At 39.0% G+C, this 18260-nt stretch overlaps 1 protein-coding gene across 1 annotated transcript in view; it reads right to left on the reverse strand.

The window, feature by feature from the left end:
* RAB3GAP2 (RAB3 GTPase activating non-catalytic protein subunit 2) overlaps window positions 1–18260 on the reverse strand; it is a 98585-nt gene that overhangs the window by 54967 nt on the left and 25358 nt on the right. Inside the window, exons 3-7 of the mRNA XM_008544457.2 lie at window positions 5410–5533; window positions 4439–4520; window positions 2870–2917; window positions 2716–2791; window positions 2291–2392 (exon numbers count right to left, since the gene is read on the reverse strand). Of these exons, the coding sequence (XP_008542679.2) occupies window positions 2291–2392; window positions 2716–2791; window positions 2870–2917; window positions 4439–4520; window positions 5410–5533 (432 nt within the window). The remainder of the gene's footprint in view (window positions 1–2290; window positions 2393–2715; window positions 2792–2869; window positions 2918–4438; window positions 4521–5409; window positions 5534–18260) is intronic.

The following is an 18260-nucleotide window of genomic DNA, read 5'->3' on the forward strand; positions in this document are numbered from 1 at the left end:
CATCTTCTTAGATTTCCAACAGCTCCTTCTTTGTTTCCTTCAATAGTTTCATCTTCTATCTTTTTATGATGAAGTCTTCAGTTTTATCTACCCATATCCTCTGCTTGGAAGAATTTGTTCCTTATCCATGACTTCAACCACCACCTTCAATCTAGTCTTCGTCCCTAGACAGTAGTTCTGTATCATTGTACATGAACATAAGTGAAGCCATCTTGCTAGGCTAAATGACCGCAGCCCCTCCTCTGTGTGACTACTCACTGCTCTGCACATACTCTAAAAGATTCACATGCTCTCCTGATTTATGGCCTCCGCCTACGTATGTACTCTCCTATAGCCTGATAGATTAAAACTTTGTTCTATGAGTTTCTACCAGGAACAGGCTGACCACAGGCAGGAAACACACCTACAAGATATTCATCATCACTGATAGGAGAAAAGGACAATGAAAGATCCTGGAGTCTGTCATGCCTGAAGGCTGACATTTCTAAACCCACTCCTGCCCATTTTGCCCCTATAACTGACTCAAGATTCTGTAACCCTGGAAGATGGATTTTTTGAGACATTAGTCACCTGTCTTCCGATTTGCTGGCTAATCGAATTAAAACTTCCTTTCTCGATCCCTAACTCGTTGTCATTAATTGGCTCAGATCACAGGGAGCAGAACGAGCCCATTGTTCGGTAACATCATTACAGGCATACAGGTATTTTCACTTTATTTCCTACCATCATCTCAAACTCAACAAGTCCAAACCAAATTTAATAACCCTTATTTACTGCCAAAGCAGTCCTCTCTTTCAACTTTGTCAATAGCATTCCTCAGGATGGATATCTTAGAGGCAACTCATTTTTCTCTTTAATATCCTACATCTCTACACAATAACTAAGTCCTGTCAATTGTTCCTTTAAAATGATTTTTGTAGTGGTCCTTTCTCTCTTCCCACCACCATTACAGTCCTGGTTCCCAAAACTCCATGTCTATTACAGATAACTGAACAAAACAGGTAACTAACTTCCTCAATTCCAGGCACTCACAACTCCAATTCATCCGGAAGAAAGAGTCCTTCAATATCCCTTTGATGACCTCACTTCCTTCTCATAAATTTTAGCAGCTTCATTTCCTGAATCAATTCTGATTTTTACTTGGCTTTCAAATTTATGAAAAATTTGGCCACTCTGGCTATCCAAAAGTTTCTCATATTTTCTAACATAGGTTTCTCTGTTGTCTCATACATAGTCCTACATTTGAACCTTCCTTCATTTCTCTCCTTACTACCTAAAATTCTTTCCCCTCATTTCCCATTAACTAACTAAATTCCATACCCATTATTCAAAGCTTAGTTCAAATCTTGCCCCCTCAATGAAATTTTCTTTTATTGTCCTAGTCTTAACGGAGCTCCCCTTTCTCCAAATTTGTAGAGAATCTAGTCTGTCCATATAAATTAGCAATTAATTAGGTATTGCTTTATATTACTGATTAACTCATTCATAGGTATTAACAGGTATTAGTCTAGTCTCTCTTACTAGATTGCTAAGTTTCTTCTATAGCTTCAGTCCCTATAGCTCCAGTCCTTCTATCATACAATTTAAGTTGACATAGGTACACAATATATACATCTGTTTACTTGAAATCTTTTGAAGGCAGAGTAGCACAAAGAAGGATGGCATACTGTATAGTTTTGATTATGTGAGCCAAACAAAAGCACATTGCTTTATGTGGCTCTACATTTATTTTTTGACTGTGAGATAATCAAAATCTCACACAGTACCTAGGAAGAAATGAAAACTGTGGAGAGCCTTAGATACTAAACAGTATTATTTTCTGTCAAGACCTTCAATAAATATAAAATATTTTCCACTATAAACAAAAACTTAACAACCACTTTTCTGAGAAACAGGTAAGTACAATGTAGTAGAAGTATTAATAGTAAGGCCAGAACTTTTTTCTTTCACTCTGTATAACTCTGATACCTAAATCCAAATAAAAAAGATATAAAGTTATATAATACCGCATTTTTGCCTTAAGTAGAAAGCTTTACCTTAATAAGAAAGCTTTTTTGGCTTCTGACTAAAGTGTTTTATTTTACTGTAGGACAAAACATACAATATTTCATTAAGTAAAAGCAACACTGGTATTCTTTACTCAGCTATAAATAGGTTATATTTCTAGAACATGACAGCACAGCGAACTGTGCCACAGACAAGGGTATCTTTAAGTTTTCAGCCAATCAAGAGGGAAGAAGCTACTTCAAAGTAAAGCTACTGTTACTCTGAACACACTCTTTTATACTACCTGCTCGGTCACGCCAGGATGCCGTGGGATTTCATAGGTTCTGCATTTAAGCTGTAGCACTGGGTCCTCATTCAAAAGCTGTGCAAGCAAGAGGACACCACTCTAGGAGGAAGCACAGAGAAGAGCCCTGATCGTCTTCTTACCAATATACCTGAACAGGTATGGCCAGCAGAGAGCATCATTTCCCCAGCACTGTTTCATGGAGACCAGCGACTCTCTTTTTAGAAGAATACAGCTTCTCTTCTCTATAGCTTCTACCAGAACTTTCCACCACCACCCTGCTCCCCCCACCAGCCTCCACACCCATCAAGTATCAACTACACATTCCCAAGCAGCATCTAATGAGTCACAAATGGGTACCGTGGGGAGGGATGACTAGGTATCCCCGTCAGCTGGTGTTTTCTGAGTGCTGAGCACCGACTCACCTCGGTGTAGAAGCGCACGTAGCCTGAGGTAAAGCCCACCACAATGCAGGTCCAGTCAGGACGGCCAGTGGAACTCCTGTAACAGACGAAATTTATCACCTTCACGGCTCAGAAATCAAGGCAAAGAAAACGAATAGCTCTTATTTATCCTTACCTCTTTTGGCTTGCAAGTGGGATACATAGAGCACTGGTTACACATTCCCTGAAAACAAAAACAAAATGATATGCTTATCTAATGGATTTATCAATCACTTTTAATTCTCTGTAATTTAGTGTTAAAGGGCAGTAAGCGGAAGATGAGCTCTGCGGACTACGTTTATTCAATGCAAAATGTCAAAAATATAGTAAAACTCTACCATAAGTAGGGTCAAAAATTCATTCACATAAAAGGTAATGTCACATTCACTTGAGGTTAATAAAAAGCAGTATTTTTCATTCTGTATTGTCATGAAAAGCAGGAGAGTAAAAAAAAGCAAAACTTTACTATACACAACTGATTACGTACAGAACTGAGAAAGTATCAACTGATCACCAGGCTGTCATTTCCCACTGGCCCCCTCTCCTCCACATCAGCTAAGAACTCGGGCAGAGGGTGGCAGGAAGTGTCAATCACATTTCTGCAGAGTACACTATGCTAGAGACTTACTGTATTTCCAATTGGTTGGCTGCTTCTTTTATATTTTGCAGAAACTGCCCCTGATGATCTATTTCTAAGCACATGCTAGGTTGGATGTTCTTTAAGGGATTTTTTTTCTGACATGTAGATCTGAAAAATTTGTCAGGAGCTCAGAGACCAAGGCTCAAAATTAAAACAGCTTCAACTGACTGACGCTTATTTAACCTGTCAAACCTCAGGACCATCACTAGCTAATCCAAGAAATCACGAACACTCTTGACCCATCCATCCTTTTAGGTAATCAATGAACAAAATTTAATCTTTTTGTTTGTTGTCTTTAAAGTAATCGAATCATTATGTTTGCTTTGCATTTCTGACAGAAATTAAATGTCTTCACAATGCTTAGACTAAATGACATAAAGAGAAGTATTATCATTTACTTTGATAAGAGTAGAAAACATTTCACTGAGCATCTGCAATGGGCCAGGCACACACTATAGCCTTCCATCTGGTTGTCTTTTATATAAATTCAAAGTCTGAAGAATCTTCTTCATTCTGATCATGGTTTTCAGTTATAAAAATTTAACTGGAAACAGTTTTTGGCTCCAGGTTGCAGGCTAGCAGCTCCATCATGTAACCACACTAGAGATCTGGTTTTAAAATTTACTGGGTCAGTAGGAAACCTGAATATACCAACTCGCATTTCTGAAGTCTTGATGAGTTTAAGGATTAATGTAGCACTGTCCCCTTCAAGTACGAGCCCAGTGCTGGCAAAGCAGAGAAGACAATGACTGCCCTTGACTTTCTGGCTGAATGAAGTTAGTAATGGAGAACAGAGTGAAAAGACAAAATGTGGCAAGGATGTTATGGGATTCTCTCTGAACTCTTCTTCAAATCCTCTCCAAATGAGCATTTTTTTAAAAGTAATCACATGATGAGTAAAATTAAAATTTGCTGACTGAATCATGCTCTACAATCTCTAAAGTTGGGAAGAATATACATTTACTAAACATTCCAAACGATGAAGCTTTTTAATAGATTCACTTACAAGTCAAACAATTTCACGTAGCCATTTAACACAGAGACAAAAAATTAACTGGTACCTACCCTTCTTCAACGTTCAAAGACCCACTCCAGCCAACAGCAAACTGCATTTCTTCCTTTCCTTTATCACTATATTTCCATTTTGCTGAAAAAGTTAAGTTATATAAAATAACTTTAACTACAGCACACTACAACAGTAATTTCTAAATTTCACTCTTTCCCTTTAGAATGATGAGGACAAAGTTTATTTGTTCTGTATTAATTGATTTGGGTCTTTTCAGAAGCAAATATAAGATAATGTTTAAAAAATTCTGTAAGATTTTAATAAAGTTCTATCAGTCTCCTAGCATTCAGTCTCTCCTTCCTCCAATTAAATCCATATCATGTTGTCACAGTTCTTGCAGAATAAACTTATTAATTCTTATGTACCACTGACATTTTATTTATAACACTACTTTTATCTTCAGATGGCAGAGAATATTTATCTATTAGATTTATGCTACTAGAGAGTAAATCTGCTTTGTAAGGCCATCTCATAAGCATTTTAAATAGGTTTTCATATCCTACGTACGCCCAAACTTCAACTGTAATCAACAAAAATTATGACCTGAGAACTTATGCCCCAAATAGGAAATTACACTGTGAGTTTTCAAATTATAGTTGAAAATCACCTCACTCACATTATCACACACTAAGAAGGGGTCAGCGACCTTTTCAGTTCTAACTGCCCCTTACAAGAACTGTACCATGCCCAGTACTGCCTCTGCAGCACCACAGAGAGACAGCTAAAGTATCTGCAGCCAGGAAAGAAAGAAAGAGAGAGAGAAGACACAACGGAAAGGAAAAAGAAAGAAAAAAGAGAGAGAGAAAAATTTTAAAAAGGATTAAAAAGTGTTACATAATATATAAAAATAAACTATAGAATGCCACCATATAACACATACAATGGAAATAACATTTTTTCTTCCTACTTAATCCATTTTCTGCTCTATTCTACACATTAAAATAAAGGCCACTGAAAAGAGAGTACTTACGCACTAGAAATACAGCTTTTTGCTCCCGAGCTATAACCATCAGATCATTGGTTGGAGATAAGGATAAAACACAATCTTGAAGCCAGGAGGTTTTCTGTGTTTTGCAAGTATTTCCTTCTTCTTCCTGTGGGTAAAATGACAAGTAGTGTGTAGGGAAAAGTATCGAGAGAATTTCAACTCAGCTGGTCTGCCTTGGGGAGCAAGGGAGAAAAAAAAAAGGAAAAAGAAATCTTCCCAATTCTTTTACAAAGTCTCAATAATATCCCTATCAAAGCATGTCAAAGGGAGCTGGCCCAGTGGTGTAGTGGTTAAGTTCACGCACTCCGCTTTGGTGGCCCAGGGTTCACAGGTTCAGATCTCAGGCACAGACCTAGCCTGTTCATCAAGCCATGCTGTGGCATCCCACATAAAATAGAGGAAGATTGGCACCGATGTTAGCTCAGCAACAATCTTCCTGATAAAATTTTAAAAAAAGGTCAAAGATGACCAACAATCAAAAATATCCACGACAAACAAATCTCAGTTTTAACCATTAAAGCAAAAAATTTAAATATAAACAAATATAAACTCACAAGACATTAAAGAAAGTCACATAGGGATCACTCCAGGAATGACTCAAGAAATTTAGTAAATAATCCTATTCCAGAGAGATAGTTAAGGTATCTGTAGCAAAGAAAAAAATTATCTAATGCTTACGTCTGTAGGATCTGTAAAAGTTTTTGATAAATTTGACACTTTTTTATTTTTTCTTTGACTTGAAAGGTGTTTCAATTTTTTAACTGAAAATTTATTTATTATATAGGTAAAGCCTCATGGTTAAAAATTCAACAGACCTAAAAAGGTCTTCTTTGAAGTGTCTCTCATACTCCTGTACTCTAGCCACCCAGCTGTTCAGTCTAGAGACAACCAATGTCATCAGTTCTTGTGTGTATTTCTGGAGAAACATTTTATGCACACACAAGCAAATACATTTACTACCCTTTCCCCTTTTTTCTTACACAAATGGTAGCATATTCTATACGTCTATATTTTTTTCTCTTAGTGTATACCTTAGACAATGCCACATGAAGTTTATATTTTAATGGCTACATAGTATTCTATTATATAGATACAGTGTAATTTATTTAACCAGCCCCTTATTGATGGACATTTGTTTTTTTTACCTTCTTTTGCTGTTACAAACTATGCTACAACGAATAAGTTTACACCTTTGGCAGTTTGTGTGGGAGTCTATCAGTAGGATAAATTCTTAGAAGTGAAATTACTGGGTCAAAAGGAATCTGTAGTAGTAAATTTACTAGGTATTCCCAAATTGTGCTCCATGGAAGTTGTGTTAATTCACAATCTAACCAGCAAGTTTTGAAAGTCCTTGCTTCCTCATAGTTTTCAAAAGATGCTTTAACTCTGGATCTTTGTCAATCTAACAGATGAAAAGTGGTATCTCAGTATACTGCATTCCTCTTATGAATGAGAACAGCCGTTTTCTCATATGCTAATGAGTCTTTTCTATGAACAGTTTGTTCCTCTCCCTTGCAGATTTCCTGTTGGGTTGCTCTTTTTCTAATTGATGTGTATACACTCTTTACGTATAAGGAAAATCGGCCCTTTGAACGTGAGAGTTGCAAATAGATTTTCCAGTCCATGTGGTAGCCGAATTTTTTCTATGCAGAAAATTTTTAATGTTCTCTAGTTCTCAATCTATTCTCTTACAGCTTCTAAGTTTTATGTCACACAGACTCCTACCTTTCTGAACTCTACTGAATGGCTTTTAGACTGAATTAACGAGAGGGGTAGAGGGGGGGAAGAGATGAAGGCTATTTTCATTTGTTTTTAATTTACACATTTATGCTTTTTTAAAACTTTCAATAAGCATGCCTTAGTAGCATAACAAAATTTAAAAGATTTTAAGAACAGAAAATCACCCTAGTCAGAAATATTCTGGTAGCATTTCTAGGAAAGATGAATCATTTCTTGCTGAGAAACTATCAAAGAAATGTTTAAAAGGTAAGCAGGGTGCACCCTCTCCTGAAAGACAGGGAGAAGAGTAAAATTGGCAAAAATCCCTTCTTTTAGTAAAGCTCCATTTTAAAGGAATTTTCCTATCTTGCTCTTTTTAATATATTTTTCTACAGACAAATTAGGGAGAAAATTACCCCCTAAAGATAAAAGTTATAAGATAAAAGTTAGTTGTAGTAAATTTCTCCCTGGACTCACAATTTCTGCCACAGAACACAGTCTCTGTTTAGCCAGCTCTCACTCAAGACGTCTCACAGTGGCTTGGCTGTCAGCTGAGGCAACCCCCTCCCCCCAACAATTCCCTCTCCAGCAACTGAGACCCCATTTACACCAACTCTGAGGTTCAGGGCCTGTCAAGTGAATAGAGGCTCACCTTCAGGTAGGAGGCAGGAGCAGGGCAAGTCACACAGGGATACTATTTAGGTATCCGTGTTTGATAAGAAATGAGGGGGGGTCTGAAACACTTTGGCTGGTCTCTGACTCTCACCCTAAGAGTTCCATCTCAATGAAATAAAAAAGAATCAAAACATGTCCCAGAAAAGGGAACACAGCCCTAATTTTGTCAAGTTCAAAACAAAATAATTTGAAAAGATAATATCGATACAAATGAGTTTCATCCTTTTATCACACTGCCAAAATTATGTTCAAACAGCAAATCCTGAAAATTTTCTAAAAGTAAGTTTTCAATAAAGAAGATTACTTCTGTTTTCGTCCTATGTTTTCAAAATAATGCCACGAACAAGTATTAGATCTGTAAGTTTATGTTGGCTGAAAAGACAAGGAGTGAAAGAAATTCAAAGATGGAAGGCATTTAAAGACCAACTGGTCCAAAACCTCACTTTACAATAACGAGAACAGAGTCTCAGGGAGGTTCAGGGATGTGCTCATCCTGCCACAGAATCAGCGTGGGGGCCCCAACCAGCACCCAGGCCTCCCGACTTTCAACTCAGGTGGTCTTTCCCTTCTACCACCCTGCTCCTCTCGGCGGTTAGCTGGAACAGCTCTTTGAGAAGCCTGCCTTCACTTGGGATTTGACTGTAGTCTTACAGCCAAGGAAAGGCCTTTTCCTAAAGAGAACTATCCTATTACTTATCACTTTACACCAGGTTAATCTTTCTGTAGTTCTTTGAACTAGTTTAGAGCTGTAAGAAATGACTCAAACATGTGAGCCAGCATACTCGAGGCATTTCTTTAAGTTCCCCTTTAAAAATACTTTTCCCCTCTTATTTGTCTTTTCATCTTAAGTTCCAGTTCCTTTGGCAACTCCATCCTACTCTGACTTTTATCTTGTATCAAACTTATTGCAATTAAAAGTCTTACTATTCTATTACCTACTTATTCTGTGATTGCATTTCTCTCACCTTAGACTAGAAGGCATTTAACTGGCAAAGCCTACGCTTTCTATACTCCTCAACTGCACACGCAGCACAGCCCACTAGTAGTACATATGTGTGAATAACAGCATTCCCATCTCTCCTTACTTGTAGCCACAAAGATACCTGAATAACCTATTATTTATTCTTGCACAGGGAACTGTATGACATGAGCAACTGATTCAAAGCTGGTATCCTTCAGCAACAGTATCCTTAGTAATGTTTTCCCCTAAGTAGCACCAAGATTTAACAGTTCAAGATTCTGGCTGACTTATCCATAGTAGGTACAAGTAAGAGAGATCTAAGAAGGGACAGAACACTACCCTCTTGGTTGGGTCTAGAACTCAGGGTAAATTATGATCAAGTTCTGTCTGCCATCACCTCAGCAAATGGACTGCAAGTGACCCCAAAAGCAAACATGAATTTACCCCACGAGAACTAACCAAGATGAAAGCATGGGAAACAGATATCACCTACCTGGAAGCAAATTCAGAGAAACTACTCCACAATGATTGGTTACATCCCTATTCCTGCTTAGCCATCTCATAAATGTACCTTTTTAGTAACATGAATCCAGAAAAAAAAACTTCATGTGAATTAGCATTCCAGTTTTCTGTCACTTTTCACTGCATTTTCTTTTCTACGCCCTCTCCGCCTCTCCATCTTTCCCTGTGACTGTGGTTCTAAAAGCAGACCCTCCTAGTTCGCCCCAGTAAAGCTGGACATGTACAAGTAGGAATTCCATATACTGAAAATAGGTTAGAAAGTATCATCATATGATTATGTTACATATTATATTATATCATATATTATAATATCATATCATCACTAGGATTTGCTGTGTCATAAAATTCTACAACTACAGCTTTAGTCTTCTGCTTGAGAATGATGCTAGCTTGTCAGGAAATGCAATGGTGTCATGCTCTTATTACAAGCTCAATAGCTATTTTGATCCACAGACATGGTGGGGGACCACAAGTTTCTGGTCACATGTAATTCTGAAGAAACTATTCTTTGTGAATAAGGCACAGTATTCAATGTATCAGATTCAGTAACATGAAAGCCTCTAAGGATAATAACCAAAACAAATAATAATCTTAAAATTATAAACAGAGGTAAAAATACGTTGTTTTGCCCTAACTAGTTGTTTCTCCATAAGCTTACTTAGCTATTTTGCCCCCAGCAGTGTAAATTTTACCAGAATATTATGAAGCAAACTTAAAAACTGAAAACCACTGGGAGTGCGGGTGGGAGAAGAAATCTTACTTAAATCAATTTTCTTTCACTCAATCCTCAAAAAGAAAAAGGAAATCCCTTGGTACATCAGGGTGACGCATCAACAGTGAACACACTATATATGAGAGCAAACAAAGAACAAAAGGATGGAAAAGGCCAGGTCCTAAACTGCTACTTTGTGTCCAAGCAATTTGACGAGTAGACATCAGGCCATGGTAACTTGAAATCTCTCCTCATGATAAAGAAATCCTCTGGCACCATCCTAAGCAGAGGACAGTGGGCCTATCAACAGGGGTCTGAGCCAGTGTGTGTGTGGGTCTGGGCATCTGGCTCAAGAGGAATGAGGCAGGCATGACGCTGGTGATTCAGATGATGTTCATAGCACCATCTGCCAAACATTACAGTGTGCCAGACACTGAGTTAAGCGCTTTACGCATGGATCCGACTTAACTCTCACAGTAACTCTATAAAGAAGGTTCTATTATGACCTGAATTTGGAGATGGAGAAACAGAGACTTATCAAGATAACGTCCCCAGGTTACACAGATGGAGCAGGGATTTGAATCCAGGTACTGGAGTTCAATTGCATTGCCAATCCTCTGTGCTGCTTCCCACGCTCTGCTGCATGGGAAGCTGGGCCCTATAAGCAAATCTGCCCCAGTACCTTTAAATTTTACCTGCTCTGCTACTCTCCTTGCTGGTGTGACTTCAGGTGACCAGGTATAATGCCTGCAGCTGTGGATCCAAAATTAAGAGGGTGACAAAAAGCTCTACTCCACTTTTAGATTAAAAAACTAGTGCTCCCCATTCATTAAAAAAATAAAGAGGAACTGGCCTGGTGGCATAGTGGTTAAGTTTGCACGCTCCACTTTCAGCAGGCTGGGGTTAGTGGATTCAGATTCTGAGCATGGACCTAGACACCACTCATCAAGCCATGCTGTGGTGGCATCCCACATACAAAATAGAAGAAGCCTGGCACACATGTTAGCTCAGGGACAATCTTCCTCACACACACACACAAAGAATAAAGAAGAAGTGACATGGAGTATGCAGGTCTAACCTAGTCTAACTCAGCCAAATGGCTCATTGAAGTAACCTTGTTTGCAAAACGTGATCATGTATTTAACATTAATGTCTCTTTTTAAAGAGAGCCATGAAATAGACCCCTTCCTTTAAACATAAACACTGAATACCTGATTGACATATATGGAGTATTTATCAAATTTAAAGGGTCATGAATAGTATAAGAAATGGTAAGAAACATAAGAGCAAGCTCTACCTTGCAAGTACTAAAACCTTACTGGTGGTTTAATGGTTCAGCTCAGGGTTTCTCAACCGTGGCACTATTGACATTTAGGGCTGAAAGATTATTGTGGGGGCTGTCCTGTGCATTGTAGGATGCTTAGCAGCATCCCTGGCCTCTAGCCATCAAATACCCACAAGACTCTCCCAGATGTGACAACCACAAATGTCTCTCGACACTGCCAAATGTCCCCTGCAGAACAAAATACCCACAGTTGAGAACCATTGGTTTAGCTGAATAAGAAACATTTTAAAATTCTTTTTTTTTAAAGGCATGCTTTTTGGTGAGAAACACTGTCCTGGAGCTAACATCCGTTGCCAATCTTCCTCTATTTCGTATGTGGGACATCACCACAGCATGGCTTGATGTGTAGGTCCACACCAGGGATCTGAACCTGCTAACCCCAGGCCACTGAAGCAGAGCATGAACTTAACCACTACTTAACCACCACCAGGCCAGCCTCTAAAATTTTTTTTAAACCAATAAATTAACTCACTAAGAAATTGTAGTAGTAGACACAAGCCGGTGTGATCAAAGAGCCTGGAACTGCTAGTCTATCCCTCAAACACGTCACCATCTCTCTCACCAGCTGACAGGATTATATAATCTTATAAAGAAATGGAAGGAACCATGGAGATCATTTGATTCGAACTCGTCATTGTCCAGAAAAGGAAACCAAGGCCTGGAAAGAATAAGTGGATTGTCACTAATCACATGAATGCCATAGGTAATAAATTTAAAGCAACATATACTCATATTGGACTCTTTCCTTAGCAACTCTGGTTCCTTACCTCTAAAATCAGGGGACTGGACAAATAATACAAATAAGAGGAAGAATGAGGAAATGGCCTGTGGGTCAGAATCCCTGAGGAGGACTGGATCCTCAATGGGCTCACATCTTTCTCTCACCCTGCTTTAATCTGTCCTGCACAACACTCTCTCAGAAATGCTCCAGAAGGGCTCACACCTCTATGTGCTAGCACTGCGTTAGGACAGAAAGACAAGAACAAAAAAAGTCCCTGTCCTTCATGCTCTTCCATCCTCTGGGAAGACAGATGGATACATACACAGGAGTCAGTCAGGGCGGCACATGGGAGGGTCAGCAGACCAGACTGGGACTGGGAGGGTGGAGTGTCCGTTTCAGAAAAAAATCTTCCTGCTGGAAGGAAGTTCTACGCTAAGTTCTGCTGATAGAGTTGAAAGCAGCCAGCAATAAAAGGGACAGGGCATGGCAGGAGAGAGGAAGAGGAGGTGGACATTCTCAGCAGAGGAAATATTCCCAGACCAGCCCCCTGCGTCCTGTTTCTCTAGGAAACCTTGAGCTCAGCTTACTCAAAGGCCTCGAGGGAAGGGAGTCCACGTGAGGAGGTGCTGCCAACGCGAGGTCCAACAGCGGAAAGGCACAGATGCCCTGCAGGGCAGGCCGGCGACGAAGACCTCGAACACGCTGTGCTGAGGGGCTCATAGCCATCTTGAAGGATCCGGGAGTCCCCAGAGGATTTTCTGAGCAGTGAAGCTAACTGGTCATATCTGCTCTCCTCAAATGTCCACATTTTTAAACTTTCAAAAAAACTTCAACTAGTAGCAATAAAAATGACTTTACATCCCATCTGATTTAGCCACTTCCTCCCCTGCTTCCTCCTAACCACCTCCCCGCCTCGCAAAACTGAGACAAAAGTTACCCAAAATAATACCTACCCTTGACAAACTGGGATGACTCCAAAATTTTTTAATTCTATTTCATTATTTTAAAAGTGCTGGTCAAGACACAGTAAACTGATTTCACCACAAGTCACGATACGCAGTTTGAAATACACCGCTCTAAGCCAAGGTTTCTCACCCTCAGCACTGGTGACACTTTGGGCAGGGTCGTTCTTCATTGGAGGGTCTGTCCTGTACACTGCAGGATGTTCAGCAGCCTCCCTGGCCTCTACCCACTAGAGGCCAGTAGTACCCCCAGCGTGACAACCAAAACTGTCTCCAGACTTTGCCTAATGTGCCCTGGGGGGCAAACTGACCCTGGTTGAGAACCACTGCTCTAGGCAATAGAGAGTACAGCAAGGCAAGGGCTGGGCCAGTGAGCCCTAACTTAGACTGGGGTCAGGGCGCAGCTCAAAACACCAGGGTAGGGCGCAGGGGAGGGCTCACAGCAGAAACACAAACCAAGAATAAGGAGTGTGGGTTCCTCTCAGATTTTTCAGGGGCGTGGGGCCTCAAGTCCAAGCACAAGTAACTGGACAAAAGTGTTGGTATAGAAGAGACAGGGAAATCCACTCTCCAGGCTGGATGGCAACGAACTAGTATTGGGTTTTACAGCGAAGCCTGATTTCCAATTCCCATCGAGAAAGCTCAGGCAGGAAAGAGGGACTAAAAAAACGCTCTGTGAAGCCAAATACAGCATCAGCACAGATCTGTTGGCTGACAAGATGCAAGGTCATTTTGTTTTGTACCATAAAGGCATGTGCCTGACAATGAGGTTTTCTGAAAACCTCCCCCACAATAATAGGGCCCACAGTCACTAAGACTGTTCCCTTGAAGCTACTGATCCTAAAATAATACCATCATTTGACAAGGCGGTTAATTCCCCAAGTGAGGTGTAAAATTCACAAAAGGCAAAAACAGTACCAGCTTGGCTTTCCACAAAAACTGGCACCCACCTAGCTACCAAAGTTAACATTAAATGCATCCATTAGCCATAAAACATAACCCCGGTGGGGTGAGGGGGGGCTGGCCGAATGCATAATTTTTATTTTCGTGTGGCCTAAACTTCAAGGATTTTTCTTTGAACTGAGACGAGTAAAAATTTTTCTTAATCCACACAAATAGGGAAGCTACCAATGTGGATTACAAAAAGGAATTCTTCCTAAACAACTAGGGCTATACCACATATTTCTTAAAATTTCTTTCTTTTGATTTTAAGCCCACAAATTTGTTAAGTGATTATTCTTTCACAACATATTAGACAGTAAAATTGCAGTAATTTAACCAGGCTTTCAATTCTTGCTGGTCACTATAGAGGCTGGTGAATTATCACTCTGCAAACACAGTAGCAAATTCTTTTTGGTTTATCGGTTACTGTGGTGACTAGATAGCCATTGAAATAGCAAGAATAGTTTTTCAAAGCTTTCAACTTTAGTATAATTAGTCTATCATTTGCAATTTATATTGTCACTGTCATTGTGCTAACTTTCATGGACATTTACACATTATGGTAGTACTAGTAAAATCCAGTATAATCAAGGGGCTGTTAGTACCTTCACAGTAATTCTCAGCAGTTTTCAATCTAAATCACAGAAATAAAAGTCATCTACGCTTTTTAAACCAAGAGACATAAGTGCTTCAGCAATTTTGAAACACAAAAGTAACACTATATAAATAGGTTTTTCTTGTTTTTCTAGACTGCTGTCAACATGTGTAACATTGATGTTTCTCAAACTTTTTAGTAGCAGGACTTTTTACTCTTAACAAAATCTTATACAAAACTTCAACAAATGAAACAGAAAAGCAGAGACAGGAGCTCTACAGCACCTCTGCAGAGCCCTGGAGTTCTATCTCACACAGGACAAAAAGTACTGGTCGTGCCACTTTCCAGACCAGAGACTGACATTCTCAAATGAAAGATCTTAAGGTCTTTTCAAAATTAAAATGGGGCAAGGCAAGACCTCTTTCTAAATATGATTACAGATAACACAAAGAAAAAAATTTTACAAATATAATTAGTGACAAAAACCTACAACTTAAATCTCAATTTTAAAAATTAACTTCCTAAGGTTAGGGAGAAAAGTAATTATAATTCAGTAACTCTTACAGTTTTACTTGAACTGTCAATTCAAGCAGGACTAATTATGTGATTATTTATTTTTAAATTGTATATATAATATCCCATTTTTATAGAATTTTCTGTGTGCCCATTCATCCAACCACTTGACCTGTATATAGCCATAGCAAAATGCCTATATTTACAACTCCTTAAAGTTAATAATGATGATTATTTTTGGACATTGGGAAGTAGATTATTTTACTTTGCATTTTTCTGCGATACCTGAATTTTCTGTAATGGTGCGTCATTTTTACAGAACGAATTCATCATCACTCGTAAAAAATTCATTTCACAAATAATTACAATGAAACTCTAAACCTAAAAAGCTTACTTCTCTATTTCTGAATAACTGTTTAATATTAAATACTAAATCTGCGTGCTCCCCTAGGCGCCATGGGATAAAAGAAAGTACCATACAATTCCTGCCCCAAAACTTTATCATCGAGTTAGATAAACAAGACTAGTAAACAAGAAACAATTAGCACTTAATATAAATGAGAAGAGATCTAATAGTTAAACCAAATGTGATGGACCTTAAATTGCTATTAGTATTTATAAAAAAATAGATTATAGTACACATTCTCCAAAATGATTTATAATTGAACAACATGAAAAGACGACCAACCTCACTCATAAATTTAAAAACACAAATTAAAATACTGAAAAGCCATGTCACACTGATATGATTTAGCAAAGATTAAAGTTTGATAACATACTAGGGGTCAAAAATTTCAAAGAATACCTGAGAAAAGCAGCCCGCTGTAAAAACACACACTCATTCTCTCATAGTCTTTTGTTTCCCAATATTGATAAAAATACGGATACAGAGAAATATTTCATTTTTACAAAATAAACAATAGCGCAGTCAATGATACAAACAAATTGGTTCAGAGCTGTTTTTATTTCTGTAACACAACAGAGAAAGGCACTCTCATATGCGGCTGACTGGAATACAAACTGGGGCAGTCCTTTGGAAGCACCATTCAACAATTTCTATTGACATTTAAAATATGTATACCTTTTACATTAGCAATTCCAGTTTTAGGAATTTATTCTAAAGGGAAAATCAGAATGGCTAACATTTATTGAGCACTTATTATGTTGCATGTACTACTCTAAGTACATCTCATTTAATCCTCTTAACAATCCTATGAGTTCGATATTGTTATTAGCCCCACTTTATGAGTGAAGTAACAGAACTCAGAGAAGTGAAGTAACTCTGCCTACAGTTTCATAGTCACTAAGTGGCAGAGCTAGGACAGAAATTCAGGCAGTCTGACTCTCAATCATGACACTACACTCTCATGTGTAACCAAAGATGCACAGTAGATGTAAAAATGATTACAGCATTGATTGTGACAGAAAAAAAAGAAGAAGAAAAGAAAAAGAACAAAAACTAAATATCTCTCAACAGGGACATGGTCAAATAAATCACAGTATATCTATCCAAACAATGAAATATTTAGCATTCTTTCTTAAAAAACTAGACAATTTACATGTATACGCACTATGGAAAAACCTCCAAATTACGTTAAATGGAAAAAGCAAGAGGTAGAACTGTATGTAAAAATGAAGTCTATCTGGACTTTCACGGAAAGCGAGAAATTAAACACATGAATTTTACTCTCCTTCTCCCCAACACTCTCAACTCCACTAAAACAGCTGTAAAAGAGTTTGTTTAAAGGTAAAACCCAGCACAGGCAAAAAGAACAAGAGGAGAAAACCCACAGTGTTGAGAGCTAGAAAGCAGATGGACAAGTGGTAACTGATTTTATAGCTCCTAAACTGATGGAGAGGAAGGCTGAGGAGCAACCCCAGCTGCATGCAAAACTGCCAACAGGCTTAGGAATTGGTGCAGGTCCCTCCAGAAAGGAGGGCAAAGATGTGGCTGAAACCAGGAGGCTTGGTTGCAAGTGTGTCTAGTAACAGCAGTCAGGTTTCCAGATCCCTTCCCCGACTCCGCCCAGTCAGATCACTGTCCTCCCTCCCCGGCAGAAGACCAGAAGCCCAACACCAAGTCAAAACTAACAGAAGCTACCCTATCCTGCAGAAATGCCAGACGAGTGCAAACCTGAACTAAAATTAACAACTATAAACAAGAGCAAGGAAAAGTGGTGGCTGACTACACTGAGAAACTAACAATAGGTCTCTCTTAAACATTTAGGCATAAATAATGCCACCAAGACGGAGCCTGGATGACTTTGGTCTGTGGCCAAAGACCCAGGAACAACTTAGATCCCACCTTTGTTTTCTGGTAAACAATACTTTAACTGCACTTTTTACACTAGCAAATCACTTCGCCAGAATCTACTAAAAGCAAGTTAAAGGTCATAAAGATCAAAAGTTTTGAAGCCCCCCAAACAGACTAAGAAATGTTCTCTTAAGAGAACAAAAAGAGGGAAGGGCAGAAGGAAAGATGGGCAGAACCACAATAAGAGCCATGGGCTAGACCAAAATTTCTGAACTTCAGCACAACCGACATTTTAGGATGGATAATTCGTTGTTTGGGAGGGCTCTCCCATGCATTGGAAGATGCTTAGCAGCATCCCTAGCCTCTACCCACTTAGATGTAACTTTCTCCAAGTTGTAACAACCAAAAATGTCTCCAGACATTGCCAAATGTCCCGAGGGGACAAAATCACTCCCAGTGGAGAATCATTAGGCTGTACCCCAACTGTATTAATGTTGAGAGGAAGATCATTGGCAAGATGAGTGTTTCTAACAGTCAAAGGCCCAAAGTTCAATGAAAACCCACCCTTAGGAAGGAGATCCTCTGCAGCCCCTAGCCTCTCACCCAAGGAGAACCTAGGGCACATTCTTAATATAACTTGAGCCCTCTCCTTCAGCCTCTGGTCAATTTGGTGCTAATGTCTCCTGTGTGGTAGATGGCACCAGAATCTAATGACACTAAAATAAGGCAAAGTATTTTCAGAATTATTCCAGATTATTAATGCTCTAAGAATCTCTAATCAGGTCATGCTATATTCCATTTCTCAGCCTGTAAGCAAACACTTCTCTGGGGCCTCTATCTGCCCAGCATGCTTTCATTCCCTGTTAGTCTTTTAGATTATAATTGCTTCTGTAAACTGTATTACGCTACTTT

Source organism: Equus przewalskii, chromosome 31, assembly GCF_037783145.1.
Source record: "Equus przewalskii isolate Varuska chromosome 31, EquPr2, whole genome shotgun sequence".
NCBI lineage: Eukaryota > Metazoa > Chordata > Mammalia > Perissodactyla > Equidae > Equus > Equus przewalskii.